General features: G+C 43.8%; 1 protein-coding gene across 2 annotated transcripts in view; it reads left to right on the top strand.

The window, feature by feature from the left end:
- Window positions 1-18,896, top strand: part of GCN1 (GCN1 activator of EIF2AK4) — a 38,725-nt gene that overhangs the window by 16,742 nt on the left and 3,087 nt on the right. Inside the window, exons 26-55 of one of the 2 annotated variants that reach the window (XM_071445507.1) lie at window positions 216-397; window positions 663-743; window positions 1,198-1,341; window positions 2,022-2,149; window positions 2,329-2,518; window positions 2,927-2,997; window positions 3,725-3,890; window positions 4,852-5,046; window positions 5,230-5,476; window positions 5,942-6,063; window positions 6,373-6,487; window positions 6,951-7,130; window positions 7,462-7,682; window positions 8,364-8,432; window positions 8,561-8,699; window positions 8,808-9,004; window positions 9,355-9,497; window positions 10,270-10,387; window positions 10,550-10,765; window positions 11,095-11,259; window positions 11,655-11,816; window positions 12,274-12,366; window positions 12,611-12,754; window positions 13,718-13,987; window positions 14,100-14,213; window positions 14,729-14,959; window positions 15,551-15,744; window positions 16,316-16,430; window positions 17,427-17,523; window positions 18,397-18,542. In XM_071445507.1, the coding sequence (XP_071301608.1) occupies window positions 216-397; window positions 663-743; window positions 1,198-1,341; window positions 2,022-2,149; window positions 2,329-2,518; window positions 2,927-2,997; window positions 3,725-3,890; window positions 4,852-5,046; window positions 5,230-5,476; window positions 5,942-6,063; window positions 6,373-6,487; window positions 6,951-7,130; window positions 7,462-7,682; window positions 8,364-8,432; window positions 8,561-8,699; window positions 8,808-9,004; window positions 9,355-9,497; window positions 10,270-10,387; window positions 10,550-10,765; window positions 11,095-11,259; window positions 11,655-11,816; window positions 12,274-12,366; window positions 12,611-12,754; window positions 13,718-13,987; window positions 14,100-14,213; window positions 14,729-14,959; window positions 15,551-15,744; window positions 16,316-16,430; window positions 17,427-17,523; window positions 18,397-18,542 (4,655 nt within the window). Of the gene's footprint in view, window positions 1-215; window positions 398-662; window positions 744-1,197; window positions 1,342-2,021; window positions 2,150-2,328; window positions 2,519-2,926; window positions 2,998-3,724; window positions 3,891-4,851; window positions 5,047-5,229; window positions 5,477-5,941; window positions 6,064-6,372; window positions 6,488-6,950; window positions 7,131-7,461; window positions 7,683-8,363; window positions 8,433-8,560; window positions 8,700-8,807; window positions 9,005-9,354; window positions 9,498-10,269; window positions 10,388-10,549; window positions 10,766-11,094; window positions 11,260-11,654; window positions 11,817-12,273; window positions 12,367-12,610; window positions 12,755-13,717; window positions 13,988-14,099; window positions 14,214-14,728; window positions 14,960-15,550; window positions 15,745-16,315; window positions 16,431-17,426; window positions 17,524-18,393; window positions 18,543-18,896 lie in introns of both variants that reach the window. The other variant, XM_071445506.1, reaches the window with a different exon arrangement.

Genomic DNA, 18,896 nt, shown 5'->3' with positions numbered 1-18,896 from the left:
CTTAACCTAACACTGAAAAAGCCACTATTGGAGCTGCACTGTTGCTGCTGCTAAATGGCAAATACTTAGGTTTACTCAGCATCTTTGTGCATGAGGCTGAAGCTTGGCCATATCTATTATGAGCTACTCAGGTGTACATTTTATACCAGTCAGTATTATCATCCAAGTCATGGAGGATCAGCTCTGTTCACAGGATGGTTTTTTCCTTTTCACAGGTGCTGCCCCATTATCAGCTCCAGCATTTTCCTTGGTCTTTCCTCTTCTGAAGACAGTTATGACTGAGACACCCCATAACAGCGAAGACAAGGAGGAGTTCCTGGTCAAGATTCTGCAGATTCTTACAGTCCATGCCCAGCTGAGATCATCAGGGAATGGCCAGTCTTTGTTGGTGGATGAGGTGAGAGCTGTGGGGTCAGATTACCTCCTTCAGATGAGCCATGGGATAAAACAGCTGATGTGCAAACTGGACAAAGCAGATGAATTGTCCACGTTAGAGTTACCTGTATAGGATTGTTTTCTGCCATGGGTTTTGGTACCTGTCCAGCCTGAGGTTTTGACTGGGATGTTTTAAGGAACATCATACATAGGCAGGGCACTTTGAAATCACAAGATAAAAGTCTTTTTCCTTCCTCCCCTGCCCTTTTCTCCCCTCAACCTTTCAGAATGGCCCAGAGTTGCTGCCCCGCCGGGACATGCTAGTTCTGCTGACCCGGGTGATAGGAACAGGTTCTCCACGGTTACAGGTGAGTGCTCAGCTTCATAACCACAGTCAGCATTCTCCCTAAGTTTCATCAGCATCTAAATGAGGGAAATGTACCAACTGGTTTAAATCTCTGATGCTGGTGGTTGATACATTCCCAATTTTCGTCTGTGTTTATGGTATTCTTGGATTAAAATGCCTGCATCTTTTTTTCTGTGGGTTTTATTGCGCCAAATATATTCTTCAGTCTTCCAGAAGTGACATTTTTTTCTTTCTCTAAGGCCTTGCACTGCCAGATAAGCTCAGTAGTCTCTCCTCTGAGTGTTTTGTAAGGGATGAGGTGGCAGAAAGGTCAATAATAAAAAGCAGAGTTGGGCTGAACTTGTCATGGTTTGGTCACTGTTCTTGGGGAATTTCTGCTGTGGCAGCACTCGTTGCTTGCTGTGCCAGCAGTTCAGGTGTAGTGGGGTCTGTGCCACGTGCTGGTGCTGTTGTAGGTGCTGGCCTCGGAGGCGCTGACGGCGCTGTGCGCGAGCAGCAGCGGGGAGGACGGCTGCGCCTACGCCGAGCAGGAGGAGATCGATGTGCTCCTGCAGGCCCTGCAGTCTCCCTGCATGAACGTTCGAGATGCAGCTCTCAGGGTAGGTGGGAATCATTCAGGGTCACACCAAATTCCTGAAGTTCTTGGGAGGTGGATCTTTTCTAACACTGATGCAGAGAGGAGTCAGCTGTGATGCCAGGCTTTGGGCAATGTGTCAGAGTCATGCTCTTTGTGCCAGATTTATCTGCAAAAAGGAGTACTCTGGGTTTATCCATACTTTTGTTTCCTTAAAAGAGGTATAATTAGGATTACTTAACACCTTCTGTTTACAATTGGATAGAGCTTAGTCTTAAAGAGAGAAGCTGTCAAAAAATTCCTGTCTGTACTAGGCCTTGTTATTGGAAAGCTTCAGGCTTAGTCACTTCGAGAACACAGAAAGAAAAACCTCAAGGCCTCTTGGTGTTCTTTGCCATGAAACAAATTCCAGTTTAGCCCACCTCAGCTGTCTTGTCTGTACTCAGAAGCAGGACAGACTGTAGTCACCAGAGCCTTTCTGCAACCTGCCTGTGGAGCACTGTTCTTGAGTCTCATCATCTCACATACTAGCAATAGGAACTCCTTGATCAAAATGGGCAGTGTAAGGCACAAAGACACAAACAAACATGAATTTTGACACTTTAAACCACTGAGAGCTTGACTTGACAGAAGTTTTAATTGTTTTAAAGCATCTGTTTCTAAAAATCAGATCCTTTTTCCTGATTTTCCTGTTAACTAATTCAGGGACTGATGGAGCTACAAATGGTTCTACCAACCCCAGACAGCGATGAGAAGAATGGACTGAACCTGCTGCGTCGCCTCTGGGTAGTAAAGTTTGATGTTGAAGATGAGATTCAGAAGCTGGCAGAGAGGTAAGGGTTCTTCTTTATTGATTGGGTTTTAGGGGGACCTCTTCTCTGCCCATGGCATGGAGCTACACTCAGGGGCTTTGCCCCACAGCTGGAGGGCAGCTGTAGGCCTCTCCAGTTGTACATGTGGCAGTGCTTTCTTTGCTGAAGGGTGACCCATCACCTCTGTGTGTGTGCTGCAGGCTGTGGGAGTCCATGGGTCTGGAGCTGCAGCCTGACCTGTGTTCCCTGCTGATCAAAGATGTCATCTACCACGAAGAGGCAGTGCGACAGGCAGGGGCTGAGGCTCTTTCCAGAGCTGTAGCTCAGTACCGAAAGCAAGCAGCAGAGGTCATGAGCAAGCTCACAGAGATCTACCAGGAAAAGCTCTATGTAAGTACTCTTACCCTAAGGGGTGACAGGCATGAACTACTGCTTTATTTTGTGTTAGTCACTTTTCCTTTTGTCTGTCCTGAAGATGTGCATTGAATCTACTGTTGTCCTTTTTGAGCTTAGCACAGACTTCAGTGTCTTGAACTTCATGTTGTCAGCCAGTAATGGCACCACTGGATAGGTGGGAGGGGTGCCTTAGATGATACAGAAAGGCTGTGGTAGGGCAACGTCAGTTGAAGTAATTTTGACTTCAAACTTGCTTTCTGCTTGTTTTTTTACCTTGCCCTTCTGCTAGTGGTATCATAACTCTGTGCACCATTATCAAATGGCAGTGCAAGTATGGTTAACAAATTCCCTGCATGCCTATCCTTGGAAAAGGCATTTTAATGAAATCTTTTCTCCTTCCAGAGGCCACCTCCAGTTTTGGATGCTTTGGGACGAGTGATATCTGAATCACCGCCTGACCAGTGGGAAGCAAGGTACAGTTGTATTCAGACTGATCTCATCACTTCCTGTGCATGCAAATTAAATGTTTTTGATTTTTATTTAGAACAAAAAATTAAATGCAGTTGTATTGACTTGCTGTTTTCATGTGCCCTTCAAGCAAACTGGGGGCAGGTAGAACTCCATCAAAATATTGGGTGCTACCATCTCAATGTCCTGATAAAAGCAGAGTCTTTCCTTCTCAGACTGTCTGATTTTTGTCTTAGTTTACCATGTTCCCACCTCTGTATGGGCCATTGATTGTTTCAAAAGCAGCAGTGCGAGGCTTAATGAATTGGCCAAATTCCAGTTTGGATAATTACTTTCTGTTTACTTGTATGTTCTGTACAGGTTTAATTGGAGATCATCTTGTTTGCTACTTCTGTTGAGCTAATCTGGCCTTTAATGCTGATGTACCTTGTTGTAAAGCTGCTGCATTTCAGCAGTAGTTCAAGTGATCCTGATGTCTAAGTTGGCTCAAGTATCCCTAAAGCCTAATTGAGATAAAAGCTATTATATGGCTGAGGGATTGTTGTCCTTTTGGGAGACTTCAGCATGGAGTTATGTAATGAAATGCACAGAGGTTGGACACTCTGAGGCAGTTTGTTTCCGTAATGGTTCTTGCTCTCAGTTTCTGTAATTGCTGCTGATAGCAAACGTGATTGTGAGCTCTCAATTCTGTGAGAAGTCAGTAAGCTGACAGGCTCATTACCTTCTTCACAGGTGTGGCATAGCACTGGCCCTTAACAAGCTCTCAGAGCATCTGGACAGTTCTCAGGTGAAGCCCCTCTTTCAGTTTTTTGTGCCGGATGCTCTGAATGATCGCAGTCCTGAGGTCAGGAAGTGCATGTTGGATGCAGCTCTTTCAACGCTCAACACTCATGGCAAAGTAAGTCTGAATGTATCTGTCTCTGTCAGGGGAAAAAAGATGTGATGGATATGTAGATACTGCATTGGAGCCCATCGATTTTTAAAAAAAAATTATAAATTTCTTAGAGGTTGCTGTTACTTGTAACAGCTGAAAACTTTCATTTAGGAATTTTTGTGTTTAAGGTTTTTCTGTTAGTGTCTAGTGTTGACTAAGTGTGGTTCATCCCTGTCATTGCTGTAAAATATAATATCCCCGATCAACTGGAGTTAAAATGGTATAAAACTAGAGTAATAAAAGTATAATCAGACCATAGATTTGATATGGTCAAATCATAGATCTTTTGATTCTGTGAAGATGAGAATTCCTTTTCAGGCTTCATGCAAAGCAAAACATGAAACCTTGCTGATTGTTGGCTTAATTAAACTTAAAACATTGAGGAGCTGAGGACCATCCTTCTCCCTGCCAGCTCTTCCCCAGCAGTGTCAGATGGGGAAGGTGTGCAGGGTGTGAATTGCTCAGCTTCTGATTTCCTCATATGTGCCAGTCACTTCTGGACAGATACCTGTATTCTTTAGTTTAGCCCAAGACAATTGGGGTATTTTCATATTATTTATTCTTTCATTGTGTTTCTTAGAAAAACAATGTGAAGTTTGACGTTTCTGCTCTCTCTTGGCAAATGGGGCGAGCAGAGGAGCGGGCACTGATGTTCAGGCCTGAGAGCTTGTGTTGCTTCTGGCAGAACATCATGCTGGCAGGCTTGGGGATTCTAATTTTGAAGAACTAATTTTTCTCTAGCAGGAAATATTTGTTGCCTGTCGGGATGGTACAAGGTTTTATGTGATGTGACACATGAAATGAACTGTAAATACAGTGTGATTGTTCAGTTGTTGGCTCAGAGAAGAACAAACAAGTCCACTGAGCATAGCAAATCTCATTCTGAGTGGACTCTAGTGGCAGGTTCTGTGGTTTTGTTTTTCAGGACAATGTTAACTCTCTCTTGCCAGTGTTTGAAGAATTCCTGAAAAATGCTCCTAATGATGCCAGTTATGATGCTGTCAGGCAAAGCGTGGTCATTCTGATGGGGTCACTGGCAAAACATCTGGACAAGAGTGACCCCAAAGTGAAACCAATTGTTGGCAAACTGATAGCAGCCTTGTCCACCCCATCTCAGCAGGTAGGTGCCCTTGGGAGGAGTTGTCAGGTTCCACACAGAGACAGGTTAACACCAGGATACTGTTAGGGTTGGCAGAGAGATGAAAAATGGTGACAGAAAGGTTTCACTTGGGGTGCATTCTAAGGGGAATTTATGTTGGTAATGACTGTTTTGTGATCTGGTGGCTGATGGATTGTTTTATAGGTTCAAGAGTCAGTGGCGAGCTGTTTACCACCTCTGGTGCCTGCAATTAAGGAAGATGCAGGAGGAATGATCCAGAAGCTGATGCAGTTGCTGTTGGAGTCTGATAAATATGCTGAGCGCAAAGGTGCAGCCTATGGTCTGGCAGGCCTGGTGAAAGGCCTGGGCATCCTCTCTCTCAAGCAGCAGGAGATGATGACCACGCTGACCGACGCCATCCAGGACAAGAAGAACTTCCGCCGCCGGGAGGGTAAGGACAGGAGCTTTTCCCTCCACATACTCATAATTTCTCTTGTACCTACTACCACTGTGGTCAGGTGAAGTTCCTGCACCCCTGTGTTTGGTTTAGCTACATTTATTTTACTAAAGTTTGGCAAGAAAGAAATGGGAAGTATCTCTTGTGAGGCCGTTGGTTGTGTATAGTGTCCCAAAATTGCTCGATTCACCTTGTGGTGGTGGAAGGAATTTCTAGTCCTAGACCATATGGATGTGCCCCCCTCTCCTGTTGCCAAAGGCAGGTGTTGCTGGGGGAGAGTTCCTTTTCTGAGGCCACAAATCCCTACTACAGCACAAGCCACAAGGGCAAGAAAGCAAGAGACTTTCAGCTGTGAGATTTGAGTGCTTTTGGAAAAATATTTGGCAAATTTTATCTTCTTTTCCCATCCTCCTTAAATGAAGTTGTATTTTCCTCTGACTGTCTTTTTTGGGTTTTTAGGGGCTCTGTTTGCCTTCGAGATGCTCTGCAGCATGCTTGGGAAGCTGTTTGAGCCCTATGTGGTTCATGTGCTGCCTCACCTGCTGCTTTGTTTTGGAGATGGGAACCAGTACGTGCGAGAGGTAAGGTGCTTGAAATTTCTGCTATCACATAGTGTTAAAAAACCCAGATGGAATGGATATGGATGCAAATCCTGTTTTTAACAAGGCAAATAGAGAAGGTGACCTATCCCTTGAGATACCACTAATAACAATTTGATCTTCTTAGTAACTGAAAGCATCTGATTTCATTGGCCATTAATTGGGAGCCACTTAGCCAGCTGCATCATTGTAGTGAGACACTATTTACATGAAGGCTTTGTTCCCAGAGAGTCTCAGAGGAAGGAAAACAGTGTTGTGTCACAGTTTGTAAGTGTTCTCTTCTCTTTGGAGGCTGCAGATGACTGTGCCAAAGCTGTAATGAGCAATCTGAGTACTCATGGAGTGAAGCTGGTTTTGCCATCGCTTCTTGCGGCACTAGAAGAGGAATCTTGGAGAACTAAAGCTGGTATGGACCAATATGCACCTGACAGGACTGAGAGTGACCCACAGTTCCCTTTGCTGTCATCCCCCTTGTGTATTCCTTAATCCCTACACATGGCCATGATGGTTTATTGTCTTATGAGGGACTGTGGAACTTCTCCAGCTTTTTACAGCTGAGTTCCCTGACACATTTGAGTAACCTTTTTCCCCCTGGCATATTCAAGGGACAGTTTGTATCCTGTATCTATAGTTGTACTTCAGAACCTGGAATTTCCTTAACATATTCCTTCTCCCTTGTACAAAAGAAAAGTATTTTTTGGTGTCTTTAGGTGGCATAGAGTGACTTAATGCATTTCAGCCTTTCTTTGTGTTCTCCGACTGGTAGATTTGAGTTTGAAGTAAATGTGATCATCATCTCATGTCAGTTCTTAATACTGTGTTTTGTCTTTTATTTTGTCTTTTTTTTTCTTGGTGTGCTTTCTTCACAGGCTCAGTGGAATTGCTGGGGGCTATGGCATACTGTGCTCCCAAACAGCTCTCCTCCTGTTTACCCAACATCGTGCCCAAACTCACTGAAGTGCTGACAGATTCCCATGTGAAGGTGCAGAATGCAGGGCAGCAGGCTCTTAGGCAGATTGGGTCTGTCATCAGGAATCCAGAGATCCTGGGTAAGACCTGTCTGTGCATCTCTAATGTCCTGATGTGACTGTGGTTTATAATAGCAAGGTTTAGGTTCATGGTATTTAGGATTAAGTGCAAATTTGTGTAGAAATGAAACTAATCCTACAGAAGTAAAACATGAAAGCTTAACAGCAGCTGTCTGCTTCCAGGCTTTTTAAATGTTCCTGTCCATTTTTTCATCTGATGTTAATAGAGTTTCTCTTGTCTTTGTGCTGCTTATTGCCTACAACATCTCATGAGAGCACACTAGCTCATCCTGACACATTTTTGGTTTATGTACAAATAAAAATCTTTTCTCTCCTTTTTAAAAACATTCAGCAATTGCTCCAGTTCTGTTGGATGCTCTTACTGACCCCTCCAGGAAGACTCAGAAGTGTTTGCAGACTCTACTGGATACCAAATTTGTCCATTTCATTGATGCTCCATCCTTAGCCCTGATCATGCCAATTGTTCAGAGAGCTTTCCAGGATCGTTCCACAGACACCAGGAAAATGGCTGCCCAGATCATTGGGAACATGTACTCCCTGACTGACCAGAAGGTACAGTGCTAAAAAAGCCCTCTAACTGTATTCTATTTGATCACTGTGACAAGCACTAGAGACAATTGATTTGGCTTGGAGATTTTGCTGTTAAGATAGAAAATACTATCATCCGTACAGCTTCTTAATTAAATGTATGTAAATGAGCAGATGACTATAAGGATAGTGACAGTTCTGAGGTCCTTAAGACTGTCAGCTTTGGTCATCTAGTTATTACCAGTTTATCCCTGCAAAAAGGTCCTGTAATTTTTACCAGATAAGAAATGCCTCAACAAACAACTGAAACACAGATCAGCTGCTAACAAATGGATCCAGGATTTGTTTGAAAAGTATTTGTAGGACCTGACTGTAGGCTAAAGATCTGTGTTTAATTTTTGTGCTGATAATCTCTACATTTAAACCTTGTGTAAATGTTAAGAGTGTTGGATTATCCTAAGACACAAACTGCTGCGTTGTGAGTGAGCATTAAAAAGGTTTTGAGTGATCTGCACAGAACTGGTGTTCTTGGACTTGCAGAATAATTCACTGTGCTTGTCTGCAGTATTGTGAGAGCAGCTAATTAAACTTTCAGGATGTTAAGGATGTTTGCTGATTACAAGGGGTGGATGTCCTTTACATGAAGGTGACTGTGTTTTCTCTCATTCTGAATCTGGTTCTGACTTTTTGGGCTCTTTGTTTTAGGATCTGGCTCCATACCTACCTAGTGTGACCCCTGGACTGAAGGCCTCTCTGTTGGATCCTGTACCTGAAGTAAGTCTTTTGTACAAACACAGTCTGTCTTTAAGTGCATTAGGTTAAACATTGTCCTAATCAGTCTGGCACATCTGTAGCACCTTTGACTGGACATTTTGCAGATCTCTGTTCCTCTTGTCTGTTAGGTGCGCACAGTGTCTGCAAAGGCCCTGGGGGCCATGGTGAAGGGTATGGGAGAGTCGTGCTTTGAGGATTTGTTGCCGTGGCTGATGGAGACACTGACATACGAGCAGAGCTCAGTGGATCGCTCTGGTGCTGCTCAAGGTGGGGACAGCTGTGTGTGAGCACTGAGCTCAGGTCTTCCCATATTAAATCAAATTAGCTGTTTGTTTTGTGTGTGTATCAGCTCTGTTCCCTGCTTTTTTTCCCCAGGTCTGGCTGAGGTTATGGCTGGTTTGGGGGTAGAAAAGCTGGAGAAGCTTATGCCAGAGATTGTAGCAACTGCCAGTAAAGTGGATATTGCTCCACATGTACGAGATGGTTATATCATGATGTTCAACTACCTGCCAATTACCTTTGGAGACAAGTTCACTCCCTATGTTGGTCCCATCATTCCTTGTATCCTTAAGGTATGTAGCAGAACGGAAGAATTTTATTTATCACAGAATAAAAATAAGCCTCCAGAATATTTTAAGTAAAATTTTTGATAACTGTAGGATGTGCAGAGATTTGTCCAGCTAGGCTGGACTACTAGGAAAAAAGGGAATTAAAATGATACATTATTTCTCCTAATTTATTGGCTTGCTGTCTTTTACTTGTGGTCACTAGTAATTTTTTTGAAGTCATCTTTGTGCATTCACAACTCCATAGTTCATTCGGTTTTCATGGTGGAGAGAGAAAACATTGGCTTGTTTTCCTCCTGTTGCTTTGTGTATTGTGAAAGGCTGAGTTTTCAGAGCCTTTTTGTGCCTGTGTGCAGGCCCTGGCAGATGAGAACGAGTTTGTGCGGGACACGGCGCTGCGCGCGGGGCAGCGAATCATCAGCATGTACGCCGAGACTGCCATCGCTCTGCTCCTGCCACAGCTCGAGGATGGGCTCTTTGATGACTTGTGGAGGATAAGGTAAGGCAGAACCAGCTTAGCCACAAATGTTTCCCTTCCGTGCTTGAAAAACTGGTGTGGTTTAGGCTCTGTGTTTCTCCTCAGAAAAATGCAGAGACCTCCTGTGAAGCAAAAACAAGTGTCTCTTTTTGCTTGTTGATTTGATTAGGATGCCTTACCGCACTTGAGTCTGCAAAGCCCTGCCAGGCTGGATCAGGTTTCCTACTACCTACAGAGCATTCATGCTGGATTATTAATTCTGGTGGTGACTCTGAAATGCACTTCCAAGGAAGTTGATGTGGCAATATTTAGCCCTTGTGTACTGTTTTTCATTTCTCCAAATGCTGAGCAAGTTATTGTTCTCCTGTGTGTGGAGATGCACAGTGGAGCACTCACAGCCACTAGCAGTTACTCAAAAATTAGCTGCACTAAATGATTTGTGCCAGCTGAGTGTTGCTAAGTACTCTTGCCCCAGCTGAATGTCGTTTGGGTTAGACACATGCAGGCAATGTCTTGTTCCTTTTTAGAGTCAAAGCTATTCTTGGATTCATTGCTTTCATTTGAAAATTCTCTCAGCCCTTCCAGTTTGGAATTCATTGCTTCCCTTTCTCTTTATCATGCTGCTTTCAGCCATGTCGGCAGACTGATGTGACACATCAGCCCATGCAGCATTTCAGTGCAGACCCAGCTGTGCTTCACATTCAGCTCCAGTCTGTAGCTGACATCCTGTCAAAATTGGACAGGTACTGCCTGAGCAACCTGTTTGTAACACTTGACTTGCTCCTGTTGCCAGGTTTAGCTCAGTTCAGCTCCTTGGAGATCTCCTATTCCATATCTCAGGAGTCACTGGAAAAATGACCACAGAAACTGCCTCAGAGGATGACAACTTTGGAACAGCCCAGTCAAACAAGGTAAAGCCATTCTTGCCTGTTGTGCCTTTATTTTTTTTCAAATTCTCCTATTTTAAATCAGCATGGACAGCCTGCTGGAAAGACTTACTGAATAATCATGTATTCTGTTCTTTTTATAGATTTCAGGGGCAGATAATACAATTCTGTGCTGTTTCTTTCCAGGCTATCATTAATGCTCTGGGAGTGGAGAGGAGGAACAGGGTGCTGGCAGGGCTGTACATGGGCCGCTCGGACACGCAGCTGGTGGTGCGCCAGGCTTCCTTACACGTCTGGAAAATTGTTGTCTCAAACACTCCTCGCACGCTGCGGGAAATCCTGCCAACACTCTTTGGGCTTCTGCTGAAATTCCTGGCCAGTACTTGTGCAGATAAACGAACGGTGAGGAATTAAGTTGTGCCTTGCTGATCCTGCAGGTGACTGTGGAAAATAACTCCTGAGGAACAGAGGCTAATTCTTCTCTATAAGTAACTCCAAAGCTGTCATCAGTTTAACTGTTCTGAGCATAAGCAGGTCTGAGTTTTCTGCTGAAGGCAACTGAGATTGTGATGACACTAAAACTATTTTTCAATGGTTATTTGTAATACTGTTTCCATTCCTACGGTCTGCACTATGAACAGTAGCGAATGGTCAAAAGTGAACATTTGCTCACAGTTCACCTTCTTAAGTTTTATAAAAAAGGAAAATAATTAATACATTTTTGGGGACAGGTTGCAGCACGGACATTAGGAGACCTTGTCCGAAAGTTAGGGGAGAAGATCCTCCCTGAAATCATTCCTATCCTGGAAGATGGACTGAGATCAGACAAGAGTGATGAGAGGCAAGGAGTCTGCATTGGTTTGAGCGAGATCATGAAATCAACCAGCAGGGACGCGGTGAGTCACATGTGCCAGGTGAAATTCCCATTTCTCCCAGGTATTGATGTTATGGTGCAGGTATTGCACTTGAGACAGAAAAATACAGCCAGTGTTCTGTGGTCTGAAGTCAGGGCTTGTAACTAACAGTGAGTTGCTGCTCAGGCAAATTGTATGAATTTGTATCAGTCGGTAAATTTAAACATTGCCTTTTATGAGATACAATACTAGAAATCTTCCACTAGGTAGCCTTAGAGCACTGCAGCTATTTGTGCTGATGGTTCCTGCTTTTCTTCCAATATTATTCCAAGCAAATTGCAGTTTAGTTTCAGTTTTGCAAATTCTGCATTCTTCACTACTTTACTGAGTGTCTGTTGTGCTTTAGATGTTCTGTAATTTTATCTCTTCATCCACAGGTGCTGCTTTTCTCCGAGTCCCTGGTTCCTACAGTGAGAAAAGCACTGTGTGACCCTCTGGAAGAAGTTCGAGAGGCTGCAGCCAAAACATTTGAACAGCTGCACTCAACAATTGGCCATCAGGCTCTTGAAGACATCCTGCCCTTCTTGCTGAAGCAGCTGGTGAGCATTGCTCAGCATTAGTCAACAGCCTGATTAATGATGTTGTGGGACAAGTTTTGAATAATTAACTTAAAGGAGCAGGAGGATTGTAGTGGCAGACCTACCAGGGAATGGCAGCAGTATTTTGTCTCCTCCTGGAGTCATCCTAGCCAGTGGTAGGGAAGATGTTGTGGCTTAAGCCTAGGCGTAAGAATTGCTACACCTGGCTCTGTGATGGAATTGCCACTGTCACCCGATGAAGTTGCTTGGCCAACATGTCTGAAATGGAAAATCTGTCTGATGTGACAGAAGAGCTTCGTTTGGGTTTTTCTAGGGACAATGAGAATATGAGAACATTTTTTAATAGAAGGACTTGGTTTTGTTTTTATGATCACGTGTAAAATTGTCCCTTGAAGCAGGGCTTAGCTTAGTGTGTCACAGATAATTTCTCAGGTTTGTCTCTTTCTGTTTCCTGTAGGATAATGAAGAGACAGCTGACTTTGCTGTGGATGGTCTTAAACAAGTTATGGCTGTCAAGAGCCGTGTGGTGCTGCCTTACTTGGTGCCAAAGGTAGAGTGGGAAACAAATTTTAAACTTGATATTTGTGCTGTTTTCTCTGCTTGCTGCCAGTTTTCTCTGGACCAATATAGCAAAAAGGAGAGCATAGCCTGATTTCTTTTTTCTGATTTTGTGCTCAAAACATTGTTATTTGGCTTGTGATGCATAAATATTTCATGCTGTAGAGAAAGTGAGACTCCTGCTGAAAAAACTTTCTGCTTGTCTCAATTTTTGGTGTTATTTTTTATTTTTGTAGCTGACTACCCCCCCAGTGAATACCCGGGTGCTGGCTTTCCTCTCCTCAGTGGCAGGGGATGCTCTGACACGGCATTTGAGTGTCATCCTGCCTGCCATGATGTCTGCACTCAAAGAAAAGCTGGGCACCAGTGAAGAGCAATTGGCAAGTAGCACAGCTCAACTCTTTGTTGTGACAGGTTGCCTGAAGATAGTGCACCAGGTTTACTTCCCATCCCAGAATCTGTGTTCTCTAAATTCACAGATTGCATGTTTAATTCAGTCCATTAGCTTCTCCAGGATGAGTCTTTTTGCCTGGTGGCATATTGTGAGTCAAAAAACGTATGCTTTCCAAATCTATTTGTATCCATTTAAAAGTCTCCTTGGCCTGCTACAAGATACAATTCTCAGTTTGCTTATTCCTGGAGAACTGCCAGAAAGTCTAGTTAACTTTGTATTTATTCTTGGTGTAGAAGACTGAGAGATTAAAGGGCTGCAGGGAGGAAATCTCCTATTTTGCATGCTGCACTCCTCATGTACTGCTTTCCAAAACATCTGGTGTTTGGACTCCAGAGAACATCCTGGAGTTGTGACTGTGGACAGACATTTTCATAATCAGTTGGTGAATTAGAAATGAGTGACAGAGTCCTGTTGCCTTTCTGCTGTGGATACCCATTAGATCAGCTTCTAGCCCCAAGTCTGCCTGGAGATCTCTAATGTACCCACAGACGTGCTTGTAATTAGGGCTGTGACGCACAGCATTAAACTACCTAAATCCGAAGAATGTTATCTGACTAGACTCACAGTCTCTCACGGGTGAGTAAGATGGGGAGACTGAGCTACTCTAATTTTTGTAAATTAGCCCTCCTGCAGCTGCTGGAGCAATCAGTTCAGCAGAGTTTGGTCACTTGATAAATTTTAAGAATTGGTCATACCTGTGTCTGCACCAGGACTGAGTCAAGCCTTTAATGGTGATGTGAGCAGCTCTTTAATGAGAAACAATTAGCAAATGGGGTGTGTTGTAGGATTTCTCTAAGAGACAATGCTGGGGATAACATGGAGAAACCTGGGGCTAAATTTGGCTTTGCTCTGTTTGAGGGCTAATGTAAAGTTAATTTGGACTCTTCAGGAGATGGCAAACTGCCAGTCTGTGATCCTATCTGTGGAAGATGATGTTGGACAAAGAATTATAACTGAAGATCTGCTAGAAGCTACCCGCAGCCCTGAGCTGGGCATGAGACAGGCAGCAGCTGTCATGCTGAACATCTACTGCTCCAAGACGAAAGCAGACTACACTGGGCATCTCAGGAGCTTGGTTTCAGGCTTGATTCGCCTGTTTAATGACACCAACCCCGTAGTTCTGAATGAAAGCTGGGATGCGCTTAATTCCATCACCAAGGTGAGAGGCAGCTTAAAAAGGTTACAGGAGTAATGCCTGGCCTGGGAAGACTTCACAGAAGCTATCTGGATGTCATGTTGCCTGATCTTTGTTTCACCCCTCTCTCCTGCAGAAATTAGATGCTGGGAACCAGCTTGCTCTCATTGAGGACTTGCATAGGGATATCCGGATTGTCGGGAATGAGGCCAAGGGCGAGCATGTGCCAGGATTCTGTATTCCTAAGAAGGTAAAGGATCAGAATGAGTGTGGATTCATCACAGCCACAATACCCCACCTTTGGGGAGAGCTGATTGATATTATAGCTATTAGAAGCAGTGACTATTTAGGCTTTCCAAACCTGTATATTGGAGGACTTTTTGTAGGTTAGAGCTCTTGAGTAACCCTACAGAAGACCCCTCTTGCAATGAGGTCTCTGACAGTTCTGTTATGCACGTAAGTTATGGTTACTGGCTGCTTTTTGTGGGGGAGTAACACTGGACTTCTGTGCCAAATTTCTCTGGTTTAAAAATTCCCTGAGCCGCCACCACTTTTCTCATAGCAACTGGCTTAGTAAGGCGGAGAGGCATGAAATCAAACCAAATAAAAGTAGCTCTGTCAGTGTGGAATCAGGCAGCTGAAGGTCAACAGGAAATTGAGAGAAACTCTCCAAGTTTGTGCATCTGGTGTATAATAGCAGCAAAAATAAGATACATATTTCTTGCATCTTAGCTTCTAAGCTTTCTTATCCGATTTTCGTGACAGGGAGTGACTTCCATACTTGTGGTGCTGCGGGAAGGTGTTTTAACTGGTAATCCAGAACAGAAGGAGGAGGCAGCAAAGGCCTTAGGGCTGGTTATAAAGTTGACTTCTGCTGAAGCTCTCAAACCATCTGTGGTGAGCATCACTGGGCCACTCATTCGAATCTTGGGAGATCGGTTCAGCTGGAATGTCAAGGTGGCTCTGCTTGAAACATTAAGCCTTCTTTTAGCTAAGGTAAGATTCCAAGTATTGGACTGTGGTTTGTGAACATTTTCCATGGCAACCTTCAGAAATACCTGTTGCTGTTCATGTAAATACAGCGGGGATGTCTGCTGCTGTGGATTTGATATGTAGGAATAGCACTGTAACTTGATTGGATTCTTCCAGCAGCTTCTGGCCTACAAAAAAAGCACCCAGTGCTGAAACACTGGGCTTCTTAGAAATATTGCTAAATGCCGATCCCACTTTCAAGTGATTAAAACCCACCATGTAATAATCTCTCCTGTATCCACCATTTTTATGTATTGTTAAGTGCAAAGATCTTTGAACAGAGCTGAGCTTTTATTCAGTACTCTGAGTACATGATAGTGTAAAATTTCTCAGTGCTACCCTTGTATTTCAGTGTGAAGAAAAGATAATTAGATTGGAAAGGGTCAAAGGTTTTGTGGTAAATTGTTGTTTCATGTTTTTCCTATTTTAGTAGCATGTTAGATTTAACGAGGGTTCTCTGATAACAAACTGCTGTAAAAGAGATTGTCAGGCTTTGATCTCCAACTGCTCTTTAATACTTGACCCACCACTTTCCTTTCTTCTACTCTGGAATAGGTGGAGATTGCTCTGAAACCGTTTTTGCCCCAGTTGCAAACAACGTTCACCAAAGCTCTGCAAGACTCAAACCGCGCTGTTCGCCTTAAAGCTGCCGATGCTCTTGGGAAGCTCATTGTCATCCATGTCAAAGTGGATCCTCTCTTCACAGAGCTCCTGAATGGAATTCGTTCCAGCGATGACTCTGCCATCAGGTGAGCTGCAGCTGACAGCTCAGACCTTCCTGCTTACTGAGGATGAAAGAGCTGGGATGAGTTGACAAAACCCCCAGTTAGAGTAAGATGCATGTATTAATGAAAGCAGTGGACTGTAAACCAGGAATGGGGGTGATGGGGCTTTCCTGTGTCAGGTGAACTGTGAGAGTATTTAGGAGAGAGAGTGCTGGGGGTCTGCCCAGTTCTCCTCTCCTGCACATCCCCAAGCAGCCCACTTCCAGATAAAAGGCAGTACTGACTGTCAGTCTGACCTGAAGCAAAGCAGCTGTTCTTGTATCCTACGGCACAGATCCCTAAGATAGGAACTTCCTGCCATGATAGTTTTTTTTAATGTTTGAACAAACAGAAAATATCTCTGTTGTGTTAGACAGACACATGGAAGTACTGTCTAGGGGGGAGTCTCCAGCAGTGCAGAGAGGGGATCACTCTCGCAAACTGTAAGGCATCTCACCTGTAGATCCTTGCTCAGCAATTACACTATCCAGAACAAAACTTCTCTTGGAGGGTAGGGGAGAGGCAGTGTCTGACTGTAGAATGTGATCTCTTCCAGGGATACAATGCTGCAAGCGCTGCGGTTTGTCACACGAGGAGCTGGTGCTAAAGTGGATGCTGCAATTAGGAAGAATATTAGCACAGTGCTGCTGGGGATGCTGGGACATGATGAGGTACTGCTTCTGCCACCTGCAAAGGTCCCCTGCTGCACACAGTCTTGTTCTTACATTGAAAATCTGAACTTTGTAACAGAAGTACTATCTAAAATAACTTCTGGGAAAATTACTAATGATGTAGTCACAGTCAAGAACTGGAGATTCCTGACCCGTCCCTGGTAACTCTGAAAAGCCTCCAGTTTAATGTTTCCTTGGCAACTGCATATGTGGGTTTGACCTGCAGCTCCTCACTAATAGGTTTCAGGTAGCTCTGCAGTCAGGATTTGTTTTTTATCTTGGAGAAAGCCTGCAGTGCCTTCACTATATGCATGGATGTGTTTGTAGCCTCTCAGGTGAGGTTTATCATTCTGTGTGAGAAATTTTTCTGATAATGACAGATTTTTCTCCAATGAGAGAAGCTCTCCAAGTTTAATACAGGGTCTTCTGTATATAGCAGATAGCAACAGTAACATGAAGGAGATTAAATTAATAATTTAATAATTTATTTTTTATATCAGTCTCTGCAACAGACATGATACTGTTGACATGCTAGAAATAGAAATAAATTTGGGGGAGAAGTGGACAGTAATGGGATGGTCACATAAGGAAGCCAAAACAGCAAAAACTTGAAAGTGTTAAATGAAGAGTAGTGAGAGTTTATCACAGAGACCAGCTCATCCTGAGATGGCTAGATTTAAAGAAGCTCTTATAAGCTCATCTTTTAAAACACTGAATTTCATCTTTATGACTTTTCCATTTAAGAAATCAAAACTTAGATAAAATCTGTAATTCTTCAGTCTCTGCTGGCTTTTTTGACCTTAGATTTGGTTTTAAGTTCCATTATGTCCAAGAAACAATATGAACTGAAAGAAATCCTCAGGAGTATGAGCGAAATACTACTATTTATTTTCTCCTCTTTATTTCCTGTCATCTTCTGACACTTGTTTTTCTTGCTGCCTGTCTCTGGGGTGTGTTGATCTCAAGCCATGTTCTGTGTTCTCCCATCCCTGTCAGGATGCCACCCGCATGGCCTCGGCCGGCTGCCTGGCAGAGCTGTGCGCCTTTCTGTCCGACGACGAGCTCAGCAACGTTCTCTACCAGCACTTACTGGGTAGGTGAAGCTCCTTACAGGACTGGAACAGATGCTGGAAGCAGAGAAGATTCCTTCTGAGCCATTGATTCAGGATAACTTTGTGACTGAATCTCTGCTCTGTATTATCTTGTGATTTTCTCATGGCTCTTAATTGATGCACTCTGGTACACAGGGAGCACAGGTAACTGGTTGTCACTTGGGATTGCTCAGACTTTTTTTTCCTGGATTTGTTATCTGATGGCTTGATAAAAGTACTAGCATGGCTGAGTAATTGCTGTTGCCAGCACAAGGGCAGTTGGACATGACAGGATGTTCAGACAGTTGGACATGACAGGATGTTCAGGGTGGACAGGAGGGCCATCCCACATTTTGGGAAAGCACTGTGATCTTAGGTTGGCTGATGTTAATTGCAGGCCACATCTGATGGCTTCACGTGCTTTTGGAAAATTAACTATTTTGCCTCCAAGTTAGAAAAAAACGTGCATTTTATAGCACCCCAGTGTTTGAGAGTGTTATGGATTACTCTTCCCTCTAGGCTTAGAAAAGAAGTCTGTTGGCTGGTCAAATTATAGACAATGACTTTTACAAATTTAGAGAGTCAAAGCTTGTCTAATTTTGAACCATCAGAAGTATCTGAGTTGAACAAGAGAGTCCCTTGTTTCTGTCTGCCTTCCTGCCTGTTCAAGTGGTGTTCTTGCCTGGAAAAGGTGTTGCATATTAGCTCTGTCTGTGTGTCTTTTTTGGAGAAACGGAGGAAGCCGGGCATTGCTTTAGATGCCACTCCTTATTTCATTTTATGGCAGTGAATTGACAAACTGCCAAAAGCCTCTCAGATGAAGAGAAGTAGATGGCATGAGCCCTGCCATTGTTTTGTTCTTTCCTCTGCAGCAGATGTCTCTGGCATTGACTGGATGGTGAGGCATGGCCGGAGCCTGGCTCTCTCTGTGGCTGTGAACGTGGCTCCTGGCAAGCTGTGCTCCCCAAAATACTACAGCAGTGTCCAGGAGATGATCTTCAGCAATGCCACAGCTGACAGGGTGAGTCCTGCCCCACAGGGGGAGTGCTGTTGCCAGCTCTTGTTGGGAGCAGTTTTGAAAGGTGTTTGAACAGGTTCCTGTGTAACCAACCAGGACAAAAACCCCCAAGTGCCATCTGAAGATTCTCCCTTGGCTAGATGCAGTTTTTATGGTGAAATTACACAACTGTTCTGGTTCTTTGAGTTCTGATCTCTTGGGAGATGAAGATTATTTAATCTTTAACTGCAGAGTAGCTTTCATTTGGAGTAAATTACACTCCTGTTTCCCTAGAGAGCTCTCATTCACAGACCAAGTTTGCAAGAAGTGGAAATCATTTTAGGAGGGAGAGTTTAAATCTGGTGTTGAATGAGTAGT

This window comes from Agelaius tricolor, unplaced genomic scaffold, assembly GCF_023055355.1.
Source record: "Agelaius tricolor isolate 1412-34295 unplaced genomic scaffold, bAgeTri1.0.p SCAF_20, whole genome shotgun sequence".
NCBI classification, from domain to species: domain Eukaryota; kingdom Metazoa; phylum Chordata; class Aves; order Passeriformes; family Icteridae; genus Agelaius; species Agelaius tricolor.
Note: the sequence above shows the minus strand (reverse complement) of the source record. Positions and strands in the feature narration are given on the sequence as shown.